Source organism: Neopsephotus bourkii, unplaced genomic scaffold, assembly GCF_033783945.1.
Source record: "Neopsephotus bourkii isolate Nb327-2 ecotype Australia unplaced genomic scaffold, CSIRO-AGI_Nbou_v1 NB_940, whole genome shotgun sequence".
In the NCBI taxonomy this organism is placed as follows: domain Eukaryota; kingdom Metazoa; phylum Chordata; class Aves; order Psittaciformes; family Psittacidae; genus Neopsephotus; species Neopsephotus bourkii.
The window spans coordinates 3208357-3228841 of NW_026901434.1; the positions used below are offsets into that span (position 1 = coordinate 3208357).

Sequence of the window (20485 nt, forward strand, 5' to 3'; positions counted from 1 at the left end):
GCCGTGACCGCAGGCCGGGCGGAGGAAACACCTCCCGGGGGAGGCTCTGCCGCTCAGCGGTAACGCGGCGGCCGCCGCCACCTCACGGGTTCTGGCCCCGACAGCTGCGGCTCGGGGGAAGCCCGAGGCGAGGCAACGCCTCATGCGTTTGGGGAAGGCCTCAACGCCACGATGGCAACACCGCCCTCCCCTGCCCTCCGCTGCGCTGCCCTGCCCCCGCGGCCCGCCCAGCCCCGCAGCGGCCGTGAGGGGTCTCCGGACCCTCAGCCAGCTACCCCGTGCCCGCGACAACCACGACCCCGGCGCGTCGGTCGCTGAGGGGCGCCGCCAGGCGGAGCCGCCGCCAACCCCCGCGAATCACACCAGGGGGCGGGACCAGGCCGCGCCGAGGAAGAGGAGCCCAGTGCGCCTGCGCCGAGCGGCTGACGACACTGCGCACGGCTGTGAGACAATTTTGGCGTCACGCATGATTGACGTTCTGGTTGTCCAATGAAAGCCGGAGGTGCCATTCAAATGAGGGGTGCCGGTGTCACAGAGGCCAATCGAATCCTGGGGGCGGTCTTTGGACGGAGGTACGTTCTTGGGCGTTTTCGACGGGGTTTTACTGCGCTCGGGGCGGTGCCGACGCTTAGTGTGTTTGGAGCCGGCGGCCGAGCGTCGGTGCTCGGCGGTATGGGGGTGAGGTAGAGTTGGCCCAGCTGCGGAGAACAGGCGAGCGCGTCAGAGTGGTGGGGCCGAGCCTGCGCGGCGGCGAGGACCGCGGAGCCGGCCGGACGATGGAGGACAAGAAGGAAGAAGGCGAGGCGGAGATCCAAGAGCACGGGCCCGAGCACTGGTTCAGCAAGTGGGAGAGGCAGTGCCTGGCTGAAGCTGAGCAGGAGGAGGCGTTGGCTCCGGAGCTGCAAGACGAGGAGGCAGCGCAGCCGGAGCACAAGCAGCAGAAGCTCTGGCACCTCTTCCAGAACTCGGCCACCGCTGTGGCGCAGCTCTACAAGGGTGAGCGTCGCGGGAGGGGTGGGGGGGGGACGACGGGGTTTGGCGGGTGGTGGAGCCCGGGCGCGGTGCGCTCAGGCTGAGGCCGGGCCCAGGGACTTGACGGCAGGGTGGGCGCCACTGAGCCGCCGGTGATAGGGTGGGAACGGGGCCGCGACAGCACAAAGGGGATGTGGCGGCCTGGGTAAAGGGAGGAGCGGGCTTCCGGCCCGGGGGCTCCGCGCCCGTCCATAGAGGCAGACGGGAAAACAAAATGGCGTGAGGGGGAGCCGCTGCCGCTGCCCGGACATCGCCCTTCGCGGCCTCTAGCGGGGCGGCCCAGGCCGCTGGAACAGTTGGGACGGCGATACCCGAGGGCTGGCTCTGGCGATAGCCCGGCCTACCCCCACTCCGGCTGGCACGGGAGGGCAAAGGCTGCCGGTGGGACTCGGCTCTGCACCGGAGGCCCCGGCGAGGCAGGTCGCCCCGGCTGGAAGCGGCCTCGGCGGGGGGCCGCGCCGGGAGGGCCCTGGCTGTCGGGGGGAGCGCTGCGAATGCCAGGGGAGCGGCGGGCTCCGGGGACGGGGAGGGTGGGGACCGACCGGGAAGCCCGGCCCTGCCGGCGGCGGCTCCCGACGCCCAGCCCAGGGAAGAGGCTCCGACAAAATGGCGAAGTGAGGGGTCGGCCCCATTGTGCGGCGGGGGCTGCGGGTGGGGGCCGCGCAGGCCGCTTCCCCGGCAGGCTGGGGACAACGCTGCCTCCGGTCCTGGGCCCGGGCCGCAGTCGGCCGGCCCGCCCTTCTCGGCCCGGATCCCGAGTTGCCTTCGGAAGGTGGAACAAAATGGCGAAACCTAACATGGCCGTTCGGAGTTGGTGACTCCAAAATAAACAGCGTGTGTCCTTCCCTCCCTGCAGACCGGGTGTGCCAGCAGCCGGGGCTCTCCCTCTGGGTCCCCTTCCAGAACGCTGCCACTGCGGTCACCAACCTCTACAAAGGTAAGGGGCTGCCCTCCCCCTGCTGCCCTGGCAGTCTTCTCTGCTGAGCCGGGCCCGACTCAGCCTCCTGCCCCGGCTTACTCATAAGCAGGACCTGTTAATGTCTCTTATTCACCCTGATAAAATCTAAACCGAGACTGCTTCCTGAATCTTGAAAGTTTTCCCTGGGCCCTTTTGCCTGGCAATAGCTGAATCTTTTCTGTTGTCTCATGTCAGTGAGTAATAATTTAAAAGCTGTTTTACTTCATGACCCTCGAAAGAGGATATTTATAATATGTGGTGCAGGCTTGTGAATTAAGGGAAGATGCAATAGTTTATTAGAGTACTGCAATGTCCTGCATTTTGTATTTTTCATGGTGTATTAAATAGTGAACTGTATTTTAGATTTAGTGTTTTTAAAATTTTGTGTGGATGTATGTGATAAAGTTCCATCATCTTGTGAAAGTGTGGCTTCTTAAGTAAGCTTAATAATCTAAGTGTTAGAATGTCACTCTCACTGTGGCCAGGGTGGCTGTAAGAAAGCAGTGTTAGCCAAAACTTTGGTAAGGGTGCACTCTGTGTGTGGCTGTTCTCTAGTGCTGTTTTTCTGTGTGTTCCAGTTTGTGAGTTTCTGTTTCTGAGCCCAGCTTTTCTTTAGGTTGTGATAAGAATTCTTATGTGCAGAGGAAACAGTGGTTACTAGTGTGTTTAAAAAAAAAAACCAACAAAAAACAAAACACCAAAAAACTAACAAAAAAAACCAAGCCAAAACTGTATGGAAGTGGTATCTAGATCAGTGGAAGCTTAAATTGACATGGTGTAATTCCCACTGTTAGTCTTCCATTTCTAGGAAAATAAAACTTGTAATGTCTAAGTTGTTCTTCTAGGGTTTTTTTTTTTTTTTTGAGTTGTGGGATGTTTTTTTTCTTGGTCTGTACAGCATTACCTATAGTTTTGTCTGCATCTTTCATTTGTTTCAAGTTTTCCCATTTTGGATTTGCTGTAAGCAGTTTAATTTAGTAATGTGCTTGTGATAGCTGAAGAGGTTTCTAATAGATGTGAACAGAGCAAGGAAGAAATGTGGATGCATAACCCCCTCTGCCAGACACGACTTCTGTAGAAAGTGCATTTAAGTGTTGAGTATATATTACAGGTCATATAAACGGGTATCATGTCATATAACAGGGTAGGCCTTGGCCTGAGGGAGTGGGTCACTAGATAGTGGTCTGAGACATCAGTCACTTGAGCATGGTGCTAGAGTAGCAGCAGTTAGTGTCAATAAATTGCCTGGAATAATTTTTTTTTTTTTTTTTTGTTTTTTTTTTTACAAATTGTATTGCTCTCCCTTACAGCATCTTTACTACAAAGAATTAGGCTGTTTATTCATTAAATGATTTGATTACTTGTGCTATAGGCAAAACTAAACCCTATTTTTCTGCAATAATGTGATTATCAGAAGAGTGTGTATGTGGTGACAGGGAAACTAGAGTTTAAGTAGGAAGCTGTCTTTAGTCAGGTGTAATGTAATACTTTAGAAAGCAACACCTGAAACAAATCTTTCCTTCAAGCAGATCTTTAGGTGCTGAAGTACCTCTGATACTTAAAACTGCTGTCTTTCAATTCTATATTTCTGCTTCCAAATGGGTAGAAATTTGTTGAGAACACAGTTAGAACCAGCTAGGTAGTGGCCTGCCAGACAAGTTGAATTCTCTAAATGTGGATTTGCCTTCCTTAGGGATGAACATAGCTCTTTAAAAATATTGCTTCTGACAAGCTCAGTAACATTTGTGTTTTGGAGGACTCTGTAAAAACACTGGAGAAGTACTTGGTGTGGTAAACACCACAAACTGCCTTGTGCCCTGTCATCTGGTTTCTGATCTGAGCAATGCTTGGATTTTTGAGGTGTCAAAATTCTTTATAATGAGAACTACATGAGGAATAGTATTTAAGGATAATACCATGTCTTGAATATCAGCTTTTTTTTTTCATTCCTGAAAATAGATGAAAAAGCTTAATACCATGAGTGATACCATCTCAGTGACCACACTGAGCAGGTCTTGGGTCATGAATGGTTCTGACTGGTGCTGGTGGCTGCATTTAAAGACATTTGATTGTCTTCTGGATTGCACTAAATAAGTGAAGGCATGACTTGTAATGCAAGATTCAGAATTTAAGGCCACTATAGGAAGTCTCGGGTTTATGGTGGAATAAGAGTTGTAAACCTGTAGTTTACCTTATTTTTATGTAAAACTGAATGTTTGCTAATGTTAATTTTCATAAAGCATGTAGCTTGAATGCTTGTATTTTGCCAGCTTAATTTCTGTATACAAAGTAGTTGTAGCTTTTACCATAAAAATCTGTTTCTTAGAGTCATGATGCTTAAAACTTGCCCAGGCTGCATCAGCAGTCAGTGAGTTTGACATAACTAGTTAAGTCCTTTGTAAGGCATTCTCATATACAAGGAAAGGAGGTTACTGTTGTAAAGCTGGGCTCCTAGTCTCACAGAAGGACTTTGTCACTGTATTTCTGGAAGTGATTGAAGGAATATAGTCAGTTTTCATATTGGCTCTGAAGTGATTAGGTGGCTTTTACTGTGTGTATTAGAGTCTTAAGCTGCTGTGGAGTATCAAATAGCTGGGGGAATGGTCTGTCATGTTGCCATTGCTTTCACAAGAATTGGCATTTGTAAATGTACTAGCCTTTTGATTACAAAGCAGCATAGGCAAAATACTCTTAGAGTGCTTAAAAGTACACTTAACAGGTTAGTTACTCAGTTTACCTGTGTTTATATTATAAACTCCCCTCTGAAACTATCACGTAGAGGTGGTTTTTCACCATGGTTTGTGTTTGAAAGGCTGCTTTCTGCTAGTGTAGATTTTGGACCATTGCAGTGGTGCCTTGGAACAGAAGACTAAAAATAGGATTTAATAGTGGTGATTTTCATGTGTTTTTTTTTTTTTTGTTCTATGATAACCAGGTTAGATAGGTAGGTCATTGTTCACCTGTAAACCAATAGCTTGGACAGCTGTTCTTAAATAAATCAAATATTGTTCTGAGCAAATGGCTCTTATGTTGGACTTAATTGGTAGAGCAGGTATATAAAAAGGTGTCTTAAATTGGCTCTCCCAGATTAACTATGGAAACAAAGTGAAATTGAAGTGGATATGTTGGTGTCTTTTAATGGAGCAAGAGCAACATAGCAGTAATTATTACGAAACTAAAATAGCTGTTCACAAAGCTCTAAAATTTATGCCAAACAGGACGGGTATAGTTGAGTACAGAATATGGTTTGTCTGGCTTGTTGCTGTTGGCTGAAGTGTACTCAAACTAGTACGATCTTCAGTACTGTGAAAGCAATGTTACACAAGGCATTGGAGTATTTCTTGCAGGCACAGTTGTAACTGATGTTACCAGTTATACTAACGGAGAATGGAATTGCATTATGGAGAGGGATTAATTGCAAATAATGTGCTTAAAACTTTTGTATGTAAAATTTTCAATGGGGGTCTAAATGGGGAAGGAAACTGTTTAGCCTTTTATAAATGGTATGTTACCTAATAAAAAGGCATTGGGGACATTTATGTTCTAACTAGTTTTAAAACTGTGTCCTTTAGTGAATTGCCTCTGCAGTTGAAACACAGATGAAACTAGAAGGACTCTAAAGAAATCTGAGTTTCCTGAAAATTCTTTGCCTATCATAATCAAAGCCATTATTTCTTTGTGTGTTTTCCTGGCTGTCCTGCACACTTTGTGTGTCTCTTAAAGTGCATTGCGTTGATTTGAGTGCCATCCTCGGACTGGCAAGCTCAAAGTATGGTTTTAATGGCAAGGTAAGTGTTGTAAAAGGTGCTGTTGTACTGACCCAAAGTATAGTAAAGGCAGTTTTTGTGGTGCTTGAGTTGCTGTTGACTTTCTGATTTGCAAAGGGGATGCAACTCTAGCCTTTTCAGGTTTCATAGGACTTCAATACTAGCTAATTTGTTAGAGCTAACCTGGTACTATGTTACAATAACCTTTAGAAGAATTACTTCTTCCCCATCGTTGACAGGAGGCAGTGTCACTGATGTGTCATACTATATGTTGCTATATCTGTAACACTGAAACACTTTTTTTTTTTGACTCCTTGCAGAAAGTGTGGATGTCCATCAGCGAAGCTTTGATGTAGGAATTCAGATTGGCTATCAGCGTCGGAATAAGGATGTCTTAGCTTGGGTTAAAAAACGCAGAAGAACTATTCGTAGAGAAGACTTGATCAGCTTCCTATGTGGAAAAGTTCCTCCTCCAAGAAATTCTAGAGCTCCCCCAAGACTGACTGTAGTATCCCCTAATCGAGCTACTTCAACAGAAACTAGTTCATCTGTAGAGACTGATTTGCAACCCTTCCGTGAAGCCATAGCTCTGCATGGTAACAAATTTTTTTTTCAATACTACTTGGTTAAAATTTGGGGGGGGGGAGGTCCTTAAAGCATGTCTGGCTTGTGGCCATTGCTGGTTTCATATCATGTACCTGATGTTCCAGCTGAAAGTTTGTATTCCCCTCGAGAATGAGTCAGTGTTTGCATGTATAAGGCATGCTAGCTGCTAAAAAGGTGAATAGTCCAGTATTTTGAATGAAGATAAAAATGAGGTTTGGCTTTGTAATACTCTACAGCAGTGAACTCAACAGTTAAGTATCAACTCCTGATAGTGTGTTTGAAGCTTGATCAGATTTGGCATTTATACTAATGCTAAAGCAAATAATTTTTGGGAAATAATACTATGCTAGCCATTTGGTAAATGTTAGATTTGGCTAGTAGCAAGTAACTAGCAAATTTTTATGAAGTTGGAGAGGGAATTTAATGTGAAGTTTCTGTCTCTGGGGTGCTATACTTCACTGTAGTATGTTTGTTATTTGCTGGATAATGTGGTGTTTAGTATTCTACCTCAAGTACCCTAGAAAGGATACCTCACTTGCATGTCACTGCAATAATTTAGTCCTGTTTAGAACTTAGTTCTAGTTCACTCTCAGGCTTAGGTGTCTTCCAGTGTTGTACTGAATTTTATTCCTTGCCATCACTAACAATGATGGTGGTGTATTTCTTCTGCTTTTCAGATCTCAATATTTGGTAGCTTATTCTATACTGGACTGTTACCTAATAAGAACATCTTTATGATTTGCTTAAATTGTTCCTGAGGTGAAATGAAGCCGCTCACCCATAGGGTTTATACCATGTAAAATTCTAGAAGATAGCAGAAAAAGTCAAACCATCTAGAAGTACAACTTGTGAAACTTAAAGGAAACTTATTGTTTCAGTTTTGTGTGGGGTATGGAATTAATGAGTTAATTAGATGAGTGGATGCCTGAAAATGCAGTCTTTGCTTTTGCTGTGCTATGGTGGTTTCTCAAGACACTGTTACTGTCTAGGTGACAGCCTTATTCTGGTTTTATTTGCAGGCCGCTCTGTTGCCATTTAAATCGAGCATGCTTCCACCCGGTCATGCAGTTTTTGATATTTTTCCTCCTCATATTGGAAGCTGGATAGAGAGTTCTGTGCACCAGTACTGCTTATTCAGTAGGTAAAACTAGTTTCATGAAAACTGCAGAAACAGGCTCTCACATGATATATATGCCCTCTTAAAAGTATCTTACTTTCTGACAGTATAGGTGACTGGCATGCAGTTGGCTTTGTAAATAAAAGCTTACTCTCAGGTGGGAGTAAGCAGGTAAACTTACTTCAGCACAGTGAGCTCTCAAGCAGAATAAACTCAGGCATTTTTATTAGTAATATAGCTCTCATGTACTATGAGAGTTGTTTCTTAGCCTCTACTTTGTATAGAGGTGATTCATGGAAGTCACTTCTCTATACCTTACGGTTCAAGACTCCCATGCTATAAAGTTTTCTTTCATATTTCATAACCTAATACAGGGTCATGAGGACTGTAGGAAGTTCCCCACTGTGGCACTGCAGGGGCTAGAAATGCACTCTTACCCTCATCAGCTGGTTGACAAAATTCATGTCAGTCACCTTCTGAATTAAGTTCTTGCCCAGTTTCAGTCTAGCCTTTGACACAAATGCTTTTGTGCTAAGCCTTTAGTAACTAGGCTTGTATTTGACTTCAGCTGTTATTAGGTTATTGTCTACAATAACCTCCAGCTTCTCACCCTCTTTATCATCAGTGAAGTCATGGATAATGTCCCAAACTATTCTATTTACCATAGGGCTTCTTGAAACTATGTTTTGAATTTGAAACCTGGGTAGGATCTTCAGGTGTGTATAGATGAATGCCCTCTTTAGGGCTATGTTTATCTTAATTTCTGGCAGTGTTTTGCTACTTCTAGATACTGTGAGGATACAATCTGATGATAGTGAGTGGCAGCCTCAGTAAGGAATCAGGCCTAAGGCTTTAAGGGGCACTTTGACTGGAATGTTTTGAGGCTTTGTTTTGTGCTGGTAGGCTACCTGTGGGAATGCTGTCACTTATTGGTAACATGGATGGGCTGGATTAAATTAAAGGGATAATACTAGGCTTTTACTGCCCTGAGCAAGCCCTCTTTTAGTAAAGAGGGAGCAGATGTAAATCTGTGACACCAAACAAAGCTTGGTGAAACCAGAGTTGGTTCATGCACTTCTCAAAATAAGACCATGGTCCTACAATTTGCTCATCTTGCTCTTTGGGACAAATAACAATAAACAAATAACCTGTAAATTCTTGACAATCCCGTCTTAAAAACTTTGATAGAAGCTGTAGTCACCAAGTAGCTAATAACTGTATTTCCTGGAATACACAGTTCTAGGTGTATTTCCTTAGACAAAAGCATCAGAGAAAAGTATCTTCAGATATCAGTACAATCTTAAAACTGTATGCTGCATTTGGAAAGAAACCTGTTAAGATTGGTTTCTTGGCCTTTTACCTCAAACATTATATCTGACCTATAATATAGATCTGTGAAGTAGTTGGCAGTTTAACCAAAGCTAGGGATATTCAACCAGGTATTTAATCTTGTGGTATTAGTTATCATAGTCTTCGTGCTGTAAGGAAACTTCTCTGTTGTTCTGCTTTCAAGACTTTGTGGTAGCTAAAAGTAAAATGATCATGACAAAACTATGCTGACACAAGAATGTTTAGGGTGTATATGATCTACCTTTTCTTGAAACTCTGTGGCATGTATGCTGTACAGCTGTTATTGAATCCTTTACCTTAAGTGTACCTTAAAGGGTACTTGAGAGTGGGTTTTTGGGTTTAAGTAATCTCTTGAGAGTGTCAACTCTGGCAAATGTAAAAAAATAAATAAATAAAATATTTGCCTTTAATATCAGCTTTGTTATTGTACTGATCAGTAACCTTTGAAACAGAATTGGTGGAAACTTTTAAGTATGGATACCTGAATTAAAGTCTTCAAGAGATGCTGAGTAGCTAGCTCAAGATAATAAATTCTTTCTGGAACTTAAGCAATTCTCCAGCTGATGATGCGGAATTTAAAGAATTGGATGTTAAGAATGAGACATTTTAAGATGTGGTAGAAGATAAATACCTTTATTGCTTAGCATCACAAAGTCACGTTTTTAACTTTCACCATTCCCTAACATGTAATTGCAGTTAGCATGGGTACGGGTGTATTTTCGCCTGCTGTTTGGATGTGTATTGCCATATCCAGTTCTGTAAGAGAAGACTTTCAAATGACTGAATTGCATCAAACTGAGCTAAAAAGGCATAAGATTCCCAAAAGCTGGTGTGTGCCAGGTCACTTGCTGCCTGTCTGTAACCAGTATACGAAGTCTTGCTGTGCTGGTGGCTGTGCCCAGTCCATGTTTGAAATAATGCTTTGGTCTTCTGTTTTAGGATATGCTCCGTGTTTTAGAAATGATCCTCCCAAGTATAAGAGGAGAAAAATGCTATGATTTGAGTATGGGGAAGAAGCAAGCTTGGGAATGCAATGCTGAAATACATCAGATGTGAATGTTCTTAACTACAAATTAAATGAATGGGCAATACCACAGTGAAGGGACTGTTAGGGGGGTGGTGGTGTTTTTTGTTTGGATTTTTTTTTGTGGGTTTGGTTTTTTTTTTTTTTTTTTTTGTGCTTAGATTTAATGTTGCTGTGTTATCATTCATGTGATTCAGTCTCTTTGGAGTGGGAGAAGCCCTTGCTCTAGCCTGTAAGAGTCTGGCTTGGCCCCTTTAAAGAGCCTTTGACTTCTGTTAGGACTCCTTATTCTCAAAGTATTAAACTGCAGTGTATGACATTGGCAGTTGTTACCGGGGTGGAGAAGCAGCACTTGGTAGAAGAGGGTATGGGAGGACTGAGTTCAGCTTAGTTTGAGAGTTTAAGCTAAAGGGTGTGTGTGTATAGCTATCACAGTTGCAGTGTTGGTAGGTACTGCTAAACTTGCTCTTTGAGCAATAATGTGAAAGGATGAGTATGAGACAGGAGTGACAAGAATCTGTTTGCATGCTGTCTTGTAGCTGAGGTTAACTAATTCCTGCCTCAGTCACACTTAAATGTGAATGGGTTTTGATACTTCCTGATTAAAGCTTCTGGAAAACAATAGGTAATACTGTCACTACACTGAACAGTAGTTATCCTATATCTTTCTTATATGGTGGTAGTGGCCTGAATAGCTATGTCCATTATGAATTACAGTGCATATAAAATACTACTTACAGTTTATTAGGCCAGTGTTGATAAACCTGCTAATGTTGGCAGCTTTATCTACCTTAAGTATTTCATACTCCATAAAACAGACTTTTAGCCAAACATTCTAATAACTTGATACTTTTTGGAGACTACTTAGTTACAAATTAGCTATTATTAGTCACAGTGTCTATAAACTGCAGCTTTTCCTGCTAGTATTATAATGATTTAGAATGTAGCTTCAGATAAAAGCAGTGCTTTGTGAAATTGTTGGCTATGAAATGCCATACTGTTGATGACTGAAAGATACAGCAGGAATGAGAACACTGCAGAATATTTCAGATATGCCTTCCACTTCAATCCTTTGAAGTTTGAAGAGAGTGCCATGTGTCTGTCTTGAAGGCCTCTAGTAAAAAAGGAAAGCACCACACAGCAAGATCTTGCTTTAAAAAGGAGTGTGAGGCTTAAGAGGTGGTCGTGAGATCTATTTTAATAGCTGTTTGAATCTCTATACTGTTGTATAGACAACTGATGTTCCTGTGATTAGGTCATGTTAATCATGATAGAGAAATTTGAGGTTATGAAATAGTGTTGCTAACAGTCATCTTACTATTTCCTGGTATCTACTTCTGCTTGATTTACTGTTTTAAATGGTTTAGATACTTTGGGAAGAGGTCTGAGTACACTGAAAACTTGAAACTCTGAATAATTCACAATAAATGGGTCTTCGAGGATTCCTCTTCGCATTACAACAATTTTCCAAGGAAAAATGAACTGTGGATCACAGTTCCTGAAAGATGCTTTCTCTGTCAACAAAAGTAGATCTTCTCAATTGCATTGCTGAGTGTCTTCAAAGATGTTGTTTCCATGAAGTAGCAATTTGGTATCTCAGTGCATGCCTTGAATTTTCTTTTAGACTCTTCCATGTTAGCTTGATTACCCAATCCTAAACTGATCCAAAGTTTCGTTTGACAGTTCTGCTCTCTTGGATTGATGTGTAGTGCTAGGAAATATGGTTAACTGCCAGTAACTGATACCACATTGTCACTCAGTCTGTTAGCATACTTGGTAATGACTGTTACTCACTAGTTCAGTATTAAGTGCCTATATGAGATGCAAGATTAAACTGCAACTGGAAGTCCATGTACTGATACAATTTTCTTGCACTCCTATATCAGTAATAATTCAAAGCTCCTCTACTTCTGACATGAGGTTTGATTGAATACTTGAACTTCTTAATTATTTCCTGAAGGTTGTTTGTGTTTAAATGCACAGTGATTCAATATTTCCTAAATATTGAAAAGTCAATGCCTGCTTGAGTCATTGCTTGTGGACCTTACAGCTTGTTTAAGAACATGCTGTAGCATTTTACAGTACATCTTTTAATTCTAACTTTATCTACTATTTAAAAAATTGCTTGTTATTGAGAAGTCTTTACTTCAACATAGTTACTGAGTGATGCCAAAAAATGTATTCTCACATCGCATTTCAGTTTTGGGGTTTGTTTTGAATATTGCTTCTCTCCTTCTTTGGGCAATAGACATAATGTAAAGATGTCATGGTAGAGCTCAGTATATCAGCCATTTATTTATGGGTTATGTAAGAGTAAATGACTGGTAAGTAGTGTAAATAGTTGATTCTCAGTGAAAGTACAATGCTAAACTTGTGTCCAGAGCTTGGAATAGAATCATAGAATCGTTAGGGTTGGAAAAGACCTTAAGATCATCAAGTTCCAGCCCCCCTGCCATGGGCAGGGACACCTCGCACTAAACCATATTACCCAAGGCCTCGTCCAACCTGGCCTTGAACACTGCCAGGGATGGAGCATTCACAACCTCCCTGGGCAACCTATTCCAGTGCCTCACCACCCTAACAGGAAAGAATTTCCTATATCCAATCTAAACTTCCCCTTTTTAAGTTTTAACCCATTACCCCTTGTCCTATCACTACAGTCCCTAATGAAGAGTCCATCCCCAGCATCCCTATAGGCCCCCTTCAGACACTGGAAGGCTGCTATGAGGTCTCCACGCAGCCTTCTCTTCTCCAGGCTGAACAGCCCCAACTTTCTCAGCTGATCTTCATATGGGAGCTGCTCCAGTCCCCTGATCATTCCTGTGGCCCTCCTCTGGACTTGTTCCAACAGATCCATGTCCTTTTTATGTTGAGGACACCAGAACTGTACACAATACACCAAGTAAGGTTTCATGCGAGCAGAATAAAGGGGCAGGATCACCTCCTTCGGCCTGCCAGTGACACTCCTTTTGATGCAGCCCACGATACGGATGCTTTCTGGGCTTCAAGCGCACACTGCAGCCGGCTCATGTTCATTTTCTCATTGACCAGCACCCCCAAGTGCTTCTCCGCAGGGCTGCTAATAATAAGATGGGGGAAATTTCTGCAGTCAGTTTGGATTTGAAGCTGTTATTTTCTGTGCACTGTGTTTTTCTGCCATTTAAATGTGCAGGATAAATACTTTTTTCTAATGGATGTTGTACCTGTTGAAGTGGAACTTGCTGTTGTCTTTAAATTGTGAAGTGATTTTTGCATGCTGGTGGCCTATCCCAGCTATAGTTTCAGAATTATATATTTGCTCATACATCTTTGTCATCAATTGGCTTTACTTTCTTTGGCAGATGTACAGGAACCTCTTTTCTTAATGGTTTTGAGTTTAAGCTTGACCTTAATCCTGGGAGTACTGGAACAAACCTTGTTTCTGAATTAACCTTTTCACTAAGACAGCTTCTGCTGTTCAAATACTTTCTGCTGTTGTGAATGAAAGGTGATTTTTAATGTTGTTAGAATCTGCAGGGTCCCTATCAGACTTAAAACCATGCCTCTGAGTTGTTGGAACACTACTTAGAGCTGTAAGCAAAAGCTCTAAGGAAGCATCAGTGATGTGTGGCTGGTTCTGCTAGTGGTTGTACAACGCCCAATCATAGCCTGTGCTGTTACAGGATCTAAGCTTCAAATGTTCTTTCAACAGTGATACAGGTTGGCCTGTTCTATCCTGACTTGTAAAGTAACCTGACATTGCTGCATAGTTTTAGAATGTATCTTCTAATTGATGTTTCTAGCAACTGATCTAATAGCTCTATTAGTCTTCTCTTCACAGAGCCTCTGAAGAGGCTTATTTGGCCTGCCAGTGGCTAATAAGTTAAGCTTTACTTGTCAGCATGTGAGTTCTGGCTGCTTTCTTGACCATATATGAAGATATGTATTAAATGGTTTTGCAAACAGGGTGTGTGGTGGCTGGACAGAGGTATAGAGTATTTGAGACTGGAGAGAACGTTGGGGCTCAAGATTTTGAAAGTTACTGAGACAAATCTTCTTGAACAGCATAACATTCGCTTGTTCTTACTGCTAGAAAAAGACACAGATGTAGATCTTGTACTCTTCATATTTTTGCATGACTTGTGCGTGACACTAGCTTTGATAGTTTATTTCTGAGGCCAACAGATGCTCTTGTACTTTCCTTATACTACTCGGATTTGAAGCAGTTATGACAGCAAAGATGTTTGTCTCACCTCTGAGCTCTTGCGTTCCTACAAATAGAGCCTGAATTCCAGTTTGACAAGAGTTGTTATGCTTTCCTATACTAGCCCTTACTGAATTTTAGTGTCCGACTTTTGCACAGTTGTAATATCAACATTACAGAAGACAAAGTATGTAGCATGAAATTCATTATTTTCTTGTTTATAGCCTTATTTCTACATGAAACAAACTTTTCTTTTAATTAAACACTTCGATAATCTGAATGCAAACTGAAGTATTTGTAGGGTACCTGTGACAAGTGTTTTGGATCAACCTGTCAATAGTAGATTTGGGGAGTTGTCTCATTGGCTTGCTTAAGTGCTCTTCTGAATTCTAGTGATACTAATGTCTTGGCTAATAGTGTTAGCCATGAAATAAAGCTTTAACTTACAGACTAGCTCTTGTGTACCTGTCAGATCTGTCACACTGCGTCTTTCTTTAGAACTAGTGACTGAGGCAGTGAAAGGGAGCAGAGTGGTGGTGGTAGAACCAAGACCAAATCAGGTGAACCTGGATGTCCCTGGTATGGGATTTTCCTTCTGTGTAACTACTGGTCTAGCCTTTTACATTGAAGTGGTCTGAGTATGTACACATTTTGAACAGCATGTCGTGTTTATGGAGCTAGCGTTTGTTGTAGTGTGCTGTTACAACTTGGTGTATAAGCTTACCTTAATGTCGTAAGAAGCAGTTCTGGTAATTGTTAAATGGATTAAAAGATGGGAAGGTGTGGTCTGGACTATGAGGAAGTGTGGCACAAATAGTAGGATGAAGTGCCTTTAACTTATCTCTAGAAGTCAGATAAGTATCATCCCTTCTGCCACACATGGGAAACTAACCTTTCTTTACTATTTGATCTAAATCCTTCCTCTTTTTTTCTCCCTAGGTCTCAGTGGTGCAATGGCTAGTATAAGTGTTCGCTCAAGTACCCCAGGCTCACCCACTCACGTGAGCAGTGGCTCCAATGCTAGTCGAAGGAGAAATGGACTTCATGATGTTGATTTGAACACTTTCATATCGGAAGAAATGGCACTCCACTTGGACAATGGTGGAACTAGAAAGCGTACCTCAGCCCAGTGTGGCGATGTCATTACAGACTCACCAACTCATAAACGCAACAGAATGATCTAAACTGCAAAAACTTCAAACCCACCATGCTGCTTGAAAGCCACTTGATCCTCAGAGTACTATTGAAAAGGAAACAGGAGGCCATCTTTCCATATTCACTGTTAAAGACAAATTCAATAATTGCCATAAAGGAAATTTTAGATATTACATTAGATGCCTCTTGTAACTGCAGCTTTCTTAAAATGTATTCTTAGCAGAGGACATCAGATATTGTGTAGTAGTTAGCAAGATCATCATAGGCAAACATGTATCTGTTCCAAGGCTAAAAGTGACCTTACTTGTATTCTTAAAGGGAAAGGAAATTTCAGATGTTTATTTGGTTATAAAATGCCTTTTTTTTTTTTTTTTTGTCCTTTATTTCTTGCTGTGTTAAGTATTAGCTTAAACAGTATTGCCAGTTTGAATGAAATTGTCTACAACATGACTTGGCATCTTTGTCAAAACTGCAGGCTTCCATTTTTGCAGCACTACCATGCACCTAGTTTCTATATAGTAACAGTGTGCAAGTTATAAATATTGGACTGTACCCTTTTTAGTTTTAAAAGCAATTGATAACTGGTTATTGTGTGATAATGTTAAGAGGTGCTATGATGGTCATGCAATTAATACTTAATATTGACTCAGTACAAGGATCTTCATTGGATTCACTTTGTGTGTTCTAGTGCTCTGAAGTAGCAATATTAAACTTTTCCCCAATTAACTTCATAGGCTTTTAATTTGGTTTAATAAAATATATGTACTTATTGGTATTATCCTTGTGGTAATCTTAAAACAGTGCAGACTGCACCAGTGCAGACCTAAGTTTAGAGAAAGATGTCCTGTAATTGGAAAATAGGCTTTTCTGTTCAGTATTAGTGAGGGGTAGGTTTTGTGTGCACCCGTATCCCATTTTACATTTCTTGTGAAGTAATTGCCCATTGCTGGGAAGGGGTGGGAATGAGGAGGAATAGTTGGAAAAGGGGTGTGTTCTAACAAGTAAGACTTCTGGTCTTGAAACTTGTTGCAACTCGGACTAACTTAACATTCTGTGTGATGCATGTCACTCCCTCCTGAAGGAGATGGCAGGTTCTTTGAAGTGCTAAGAAAATAATTTAAAACTGGAAGGTGATTGTAAATCTCTGGATAAACATGCCATAAGGATGAATTACAAAGGATAAATGGCTTTCTCTGTATTGAGCTTACTTTCATAGAATTGAACTCTGGCTGCTGTAACTTAAGCATAATCTAAAACTGAACTAGAGATCAAGACTGATCTGCTGCAGATCCATTTCTGAGTGGTGAAAGATGTGTTGGGCTGGAAGAGTGTCCTAAGTATTTCTACATGTAGATGCAGCAAGTCTTTGGTGGAGAGCTCTGGAGTCTAAAGCTCTAGATTTAGGGAAGGAGTAGTACAGGAGAAATAAGAAAATGAAGAGCTCCAAACCTGAAATTTGGGAAAGGGTTATTTAGTGAGGTGGTATGCATGCTTTAACTGGAAGCAGAGGCTGATTCTTGGATGAAATGCAGCTATGCTGGATTCATGGTATTAATAAATTGTGGTGGTCTAGCTAAGTTAAGGCACCTTGAGCTGTGTTAATACACAACTCTTCAAGAATTTAGCTTACATGCTTGTGGAGTCAGACTTTTTTTGTGTATTACATTCCCTGTTTGAAGCGGACTTCACTGTATTTTTGCTCCTTTTTACCCTGGTGTCCTCTTACTAGTGTTCTGTAGTCAAGGCAAGATAGCAGTGATGCCTAAAATTCTCAGAATTCAAGGTGCTCTACTAAGAGCATGATCTTGCTGTTTGGTGCTTCCATCAAATTTCTTTACATTGAAGAGCTCTCAAAGATGTTGACAGTTGCACAATACTGTAGCCTAGAGGTTCTATAATCTATGGGACAAGTTGAAGACCTGTCCAAATCAAAATGGTAAGAACTGCTCAAAACCTCCACCTGTGTTACACAGCTGAACTTGCACATCACCTGGAGACTTGGTATACATTAATTTCAGTTACTGCTATTAATGACAATTTGTAAGACTTATGTAAGATATTAGTACTGCATAAAGCTAGTTTTCATTTGGAGACTGCGTTTTCAACAGAGATTTTTTGAAGATGGTACCTAAATACATCTGTTAGTATTTATTAGGCTGTTGGTGGAGGGATTTTTCTGTTCCAAAAGAAAAATCTGGAGAAGGACATGTGTGAAAACCAGTTTTCAGCTCTTCTGTTTATTCATTAACTGGCTTGTACAAGTAAGATGCTTATGCTCTGTGATTTCTAACACTTTAATATTACCTGTAGTAAAGGTAACATCACATTGTTATCAGTTCTGCATATGTGGACTGAACTGTAAGGGTGCTTCTGGTCAATACACAGAGCCTGTTCAAATTACTTCTCCCCTTCCCTGCAGTGAAATAAATCCTGTTAATGCTTTGAAGCATTAATTATGTCTAGTACTATCTAAAACTAAATTTGTCTGGCTTATGGATTAATTTGTGCCATTTTTCTTTGGAAGAAAGCGGGCTTAGATATTAAACTGGTTGCATTGGTTTTTTTTTTTTTTTTGCTTGTACCTTAAATATTTGGCAACTTTTTGATTGCTTTTTGTTTAGCCCCCACTGTTGTTTGCTCTTTGTTAACCTCTGCCAGAATGATCAAAACTGCATGTATTCACCTCGTAAACACATGGAGAACAGGTTGTCTCTTAAAAAAAAAAGAAAAAACAAACAAAAAAACAATAAAAAGGAAGTCCCGTACCTTTGCTTTGAAGACTATTTCTTGTGCCAGTGTAGAAAATTGATGTTCTGGAAATAGCTTTCAGCTCTTATCCAAACTATAGCTCCTGAAGTGAGTTTATTTTCTGTAAGAAACACTGACATGAACTGTTTAGTTTGGTAAAAAGGTGCTTGCTTTTGCTTTCTCCTATAAATCATACAGTTTATCAGTCCCTTCTCCATGTACATCAGGTCTAACATGAATGTGCGGCAAGTTACGTACATCCTGCACTGAAGTTACTGCGCTTGGCTTAATAAGTTTTAAATGTTAAATCTATATTACAATAAAGTAATGCAAAAATGACTTTGACTGAAACTCAAGTCCTGCAGTTCAGCTTTCTTCCAAATGTGGTTTACTCAGCTGGAGTAATAGGAAATCAGGCTGCTTTTTTAAGTTCTTAGGTACCGCAGTCCATCAGTAAACCCAGACTAAGATCTGGTTAGTGCCAGTTGTGACAGGCTTATTTGGTTCTGCAGAGTAGGATTTTTCCGTAGGAATGCCATTTGATGGTAAATATTCAGCACAGCTCCACTGCCTTTCCTTCCTGGTTTTGGACTAATGAAGATTTTAAGAATTGGGGCATGCTTCTAATATGTACAAAATGTTTTGCAGAGTTTAGTATCACTGGTACTTAAGCATTTTAAACTCTGTCACTTAAAAACCTCTTTAGGAAGTGGCATTGACTTTAATAGTGGAGTTTTCCAATCTCTTGCAAAAGACTCTGGACTTCACTGAAATTGGGTGCTTTAATCAGCAGCTTTTCCTGCTTAGTGTTGGGTGTCCCTAAACCTGCAAGCTATTTTCCCCTACTTGCTGTAGCAGCAGGTCTGTGAATTTCTGTATGAAGGGAAGCTTTATTTCACAGGAGCTTTTAAGGTAATACTTTTTTTTTCTTTTTTTTGTTAAATCAATGTTAACATTTTATCACTTTGAGCCAGTGAAATGTTCCAGTGGGGATTTGGAATGTACTCTTTAATGACTTCTGAAAACCCAGCATCTTTCCAGTGTTCACGTGTAGCTACTGCTAGTTTTGCAGCAGTAATGCCCACCTGACTTGTTCCACTGGGTTCCCTGCCCCAGGTGGGGCTGTTGTTTGGGGTAGCCACAGGGCCCTAGGGCTTGCTCATTCCAGATCTCTGGTTATTTAGGGTAATGAGGAGGGCACTGGCACTTGTCAGTAACCCTGCCTGTCTCTGTATAAAGTTTTACTTGTCTGTGTAACTCCCATGGATAGTTTGTGGCTGGTAAAGTTTCTGTAGTCAACACTGGCGCTCTCTGCTGTAACTCTCACTGGGCCCCATTCAGACCATCTCAAAAGCGCAGCTAAATGTCTAAAGCTCACAAAGGTAGTAGAGTATAAACCAAGCAGATTCACTTCTGTGTAGTATGGAAGCATCACCTATTTCTAAGACTCAGGATCTCAATGTTTTGCAGTGGGCATTGAGATTCCAGCATTTCCTTTGTTTTGACCAGTGATGCTGATATGATGGCAGCTCTTCGGGGGCATTTTTGAACACTGGAATTGTACCTGAGGTCTGTACATAATTTTTACTAAGAAGGGATGTGGGGAATCACAAAGAATGATGACCTTGTTGGACTCTGCTATGAGCCCATTAGGCAGACACTATAGTTTGTAGAAAAACTTTAACTTCAGTGTAAAAAGTATTGATCAACTGCATAAGATTGCATATAAGACCAGTCTTAATCATGTGTTGTAGTACTTCACCATGCTTATATCAACTTTGAAGTGCAGAGGTAAAATTGGTTCAGAATGCTATAGAACAAGTTGAGCATGAAAGGTAATACTGGGGTCCTTCCTGTGTCATCATGGTGTAATGCTACCTTGCATCTGAAACTTGTGGTGCTTCTCTACCTCTGACACTCAAGATACAAAAATTTGTTGGGAATTTTGTACACCTAGTGTCTTTTTTTATCAAGCATCAAAGCAGAGGATGCCAGATTTTGCATTTATGCTAAATATACTAAAAATCTTGTTCTATTTCTACTGGAGTCTTGATAGGGTCACTTACAGCTCCTGCTCATATAGGCAGATTGTGGTCAATGCTGAGAACTCCAAAGGTTAGCATTTGTTACTTTAATACATATTTTTGGCTTGATACTGGTAACCGAACCTAGCTTTCTCATTTTGAAGCAAGCTTGTCGTCTTATCTAAAATGTCCCATGCAAGACTAAGAGTAAGATGGGGAGAAAACCTGAAGTTTGTTCTGCTGTTTAGCCGAGTGATTACTTGGTGTCGTACAACTGAGAACTGCAGTTGACTGTAACCTTGCCTCTGCTAAGTGGTGATCTTTAGACCACTTTCAAACCACAGAAATCTTTGCATTGTTGGAATGCTGTAGGCCAGTCTTGGAGCTATTTTTACAAAAACATCCGCAGTGCTTTTTTTTTTTTTTAAATGTAATTGAAATTTTAAAGCTCTGGGGAGAGAGTTTTGCCACAAGTTGGCAACAGTGATATTGCCCTGTGTCTATTCCATAAAGCACATCTG

The 20485-nt window shown here is 41.6% G+C and overlaps 1 protein-coding gene across 2 annotated transcripts; it reads left to right on the plus strand.

Annotated features, from left to right (window-relative positions):
• The first annotated feature begins 537 nt into the window (after positions 1–537).
• HAPSTR1 (HUWE1 associated protein modifying stress responses) lies at positions 538–15967 on the plus strand. 2 transcript variants are annotated; one of them, XM_061358285.1, is made up of 4 exons: positions 539–996; positions 1889–1969; positions 6078–6353; positions 14977–15967. In XM_061358285.1, exons 1-4 carry the CDS (start codon positions 777–779, stop codon positions 15219–15221), a joined length of 822 nt encoding a protein of 273 aa, XP_061214269.1. In that variant the 5' UTR covers positions 539–776; the 3' UTR covers positions 15222–15967. The 2 variants fall into 2 exon arrangements, with proteins under 2 accessions (XP_061214271.1, XP_061214269.1); XM_061358287.1 differs by lacking the exon at positions 1889–1969 and having other exon boundaries at positions 538–996.
• The last annotated feature ends 4518 nt before the right edge of the window (positions 15968–20485 follow it).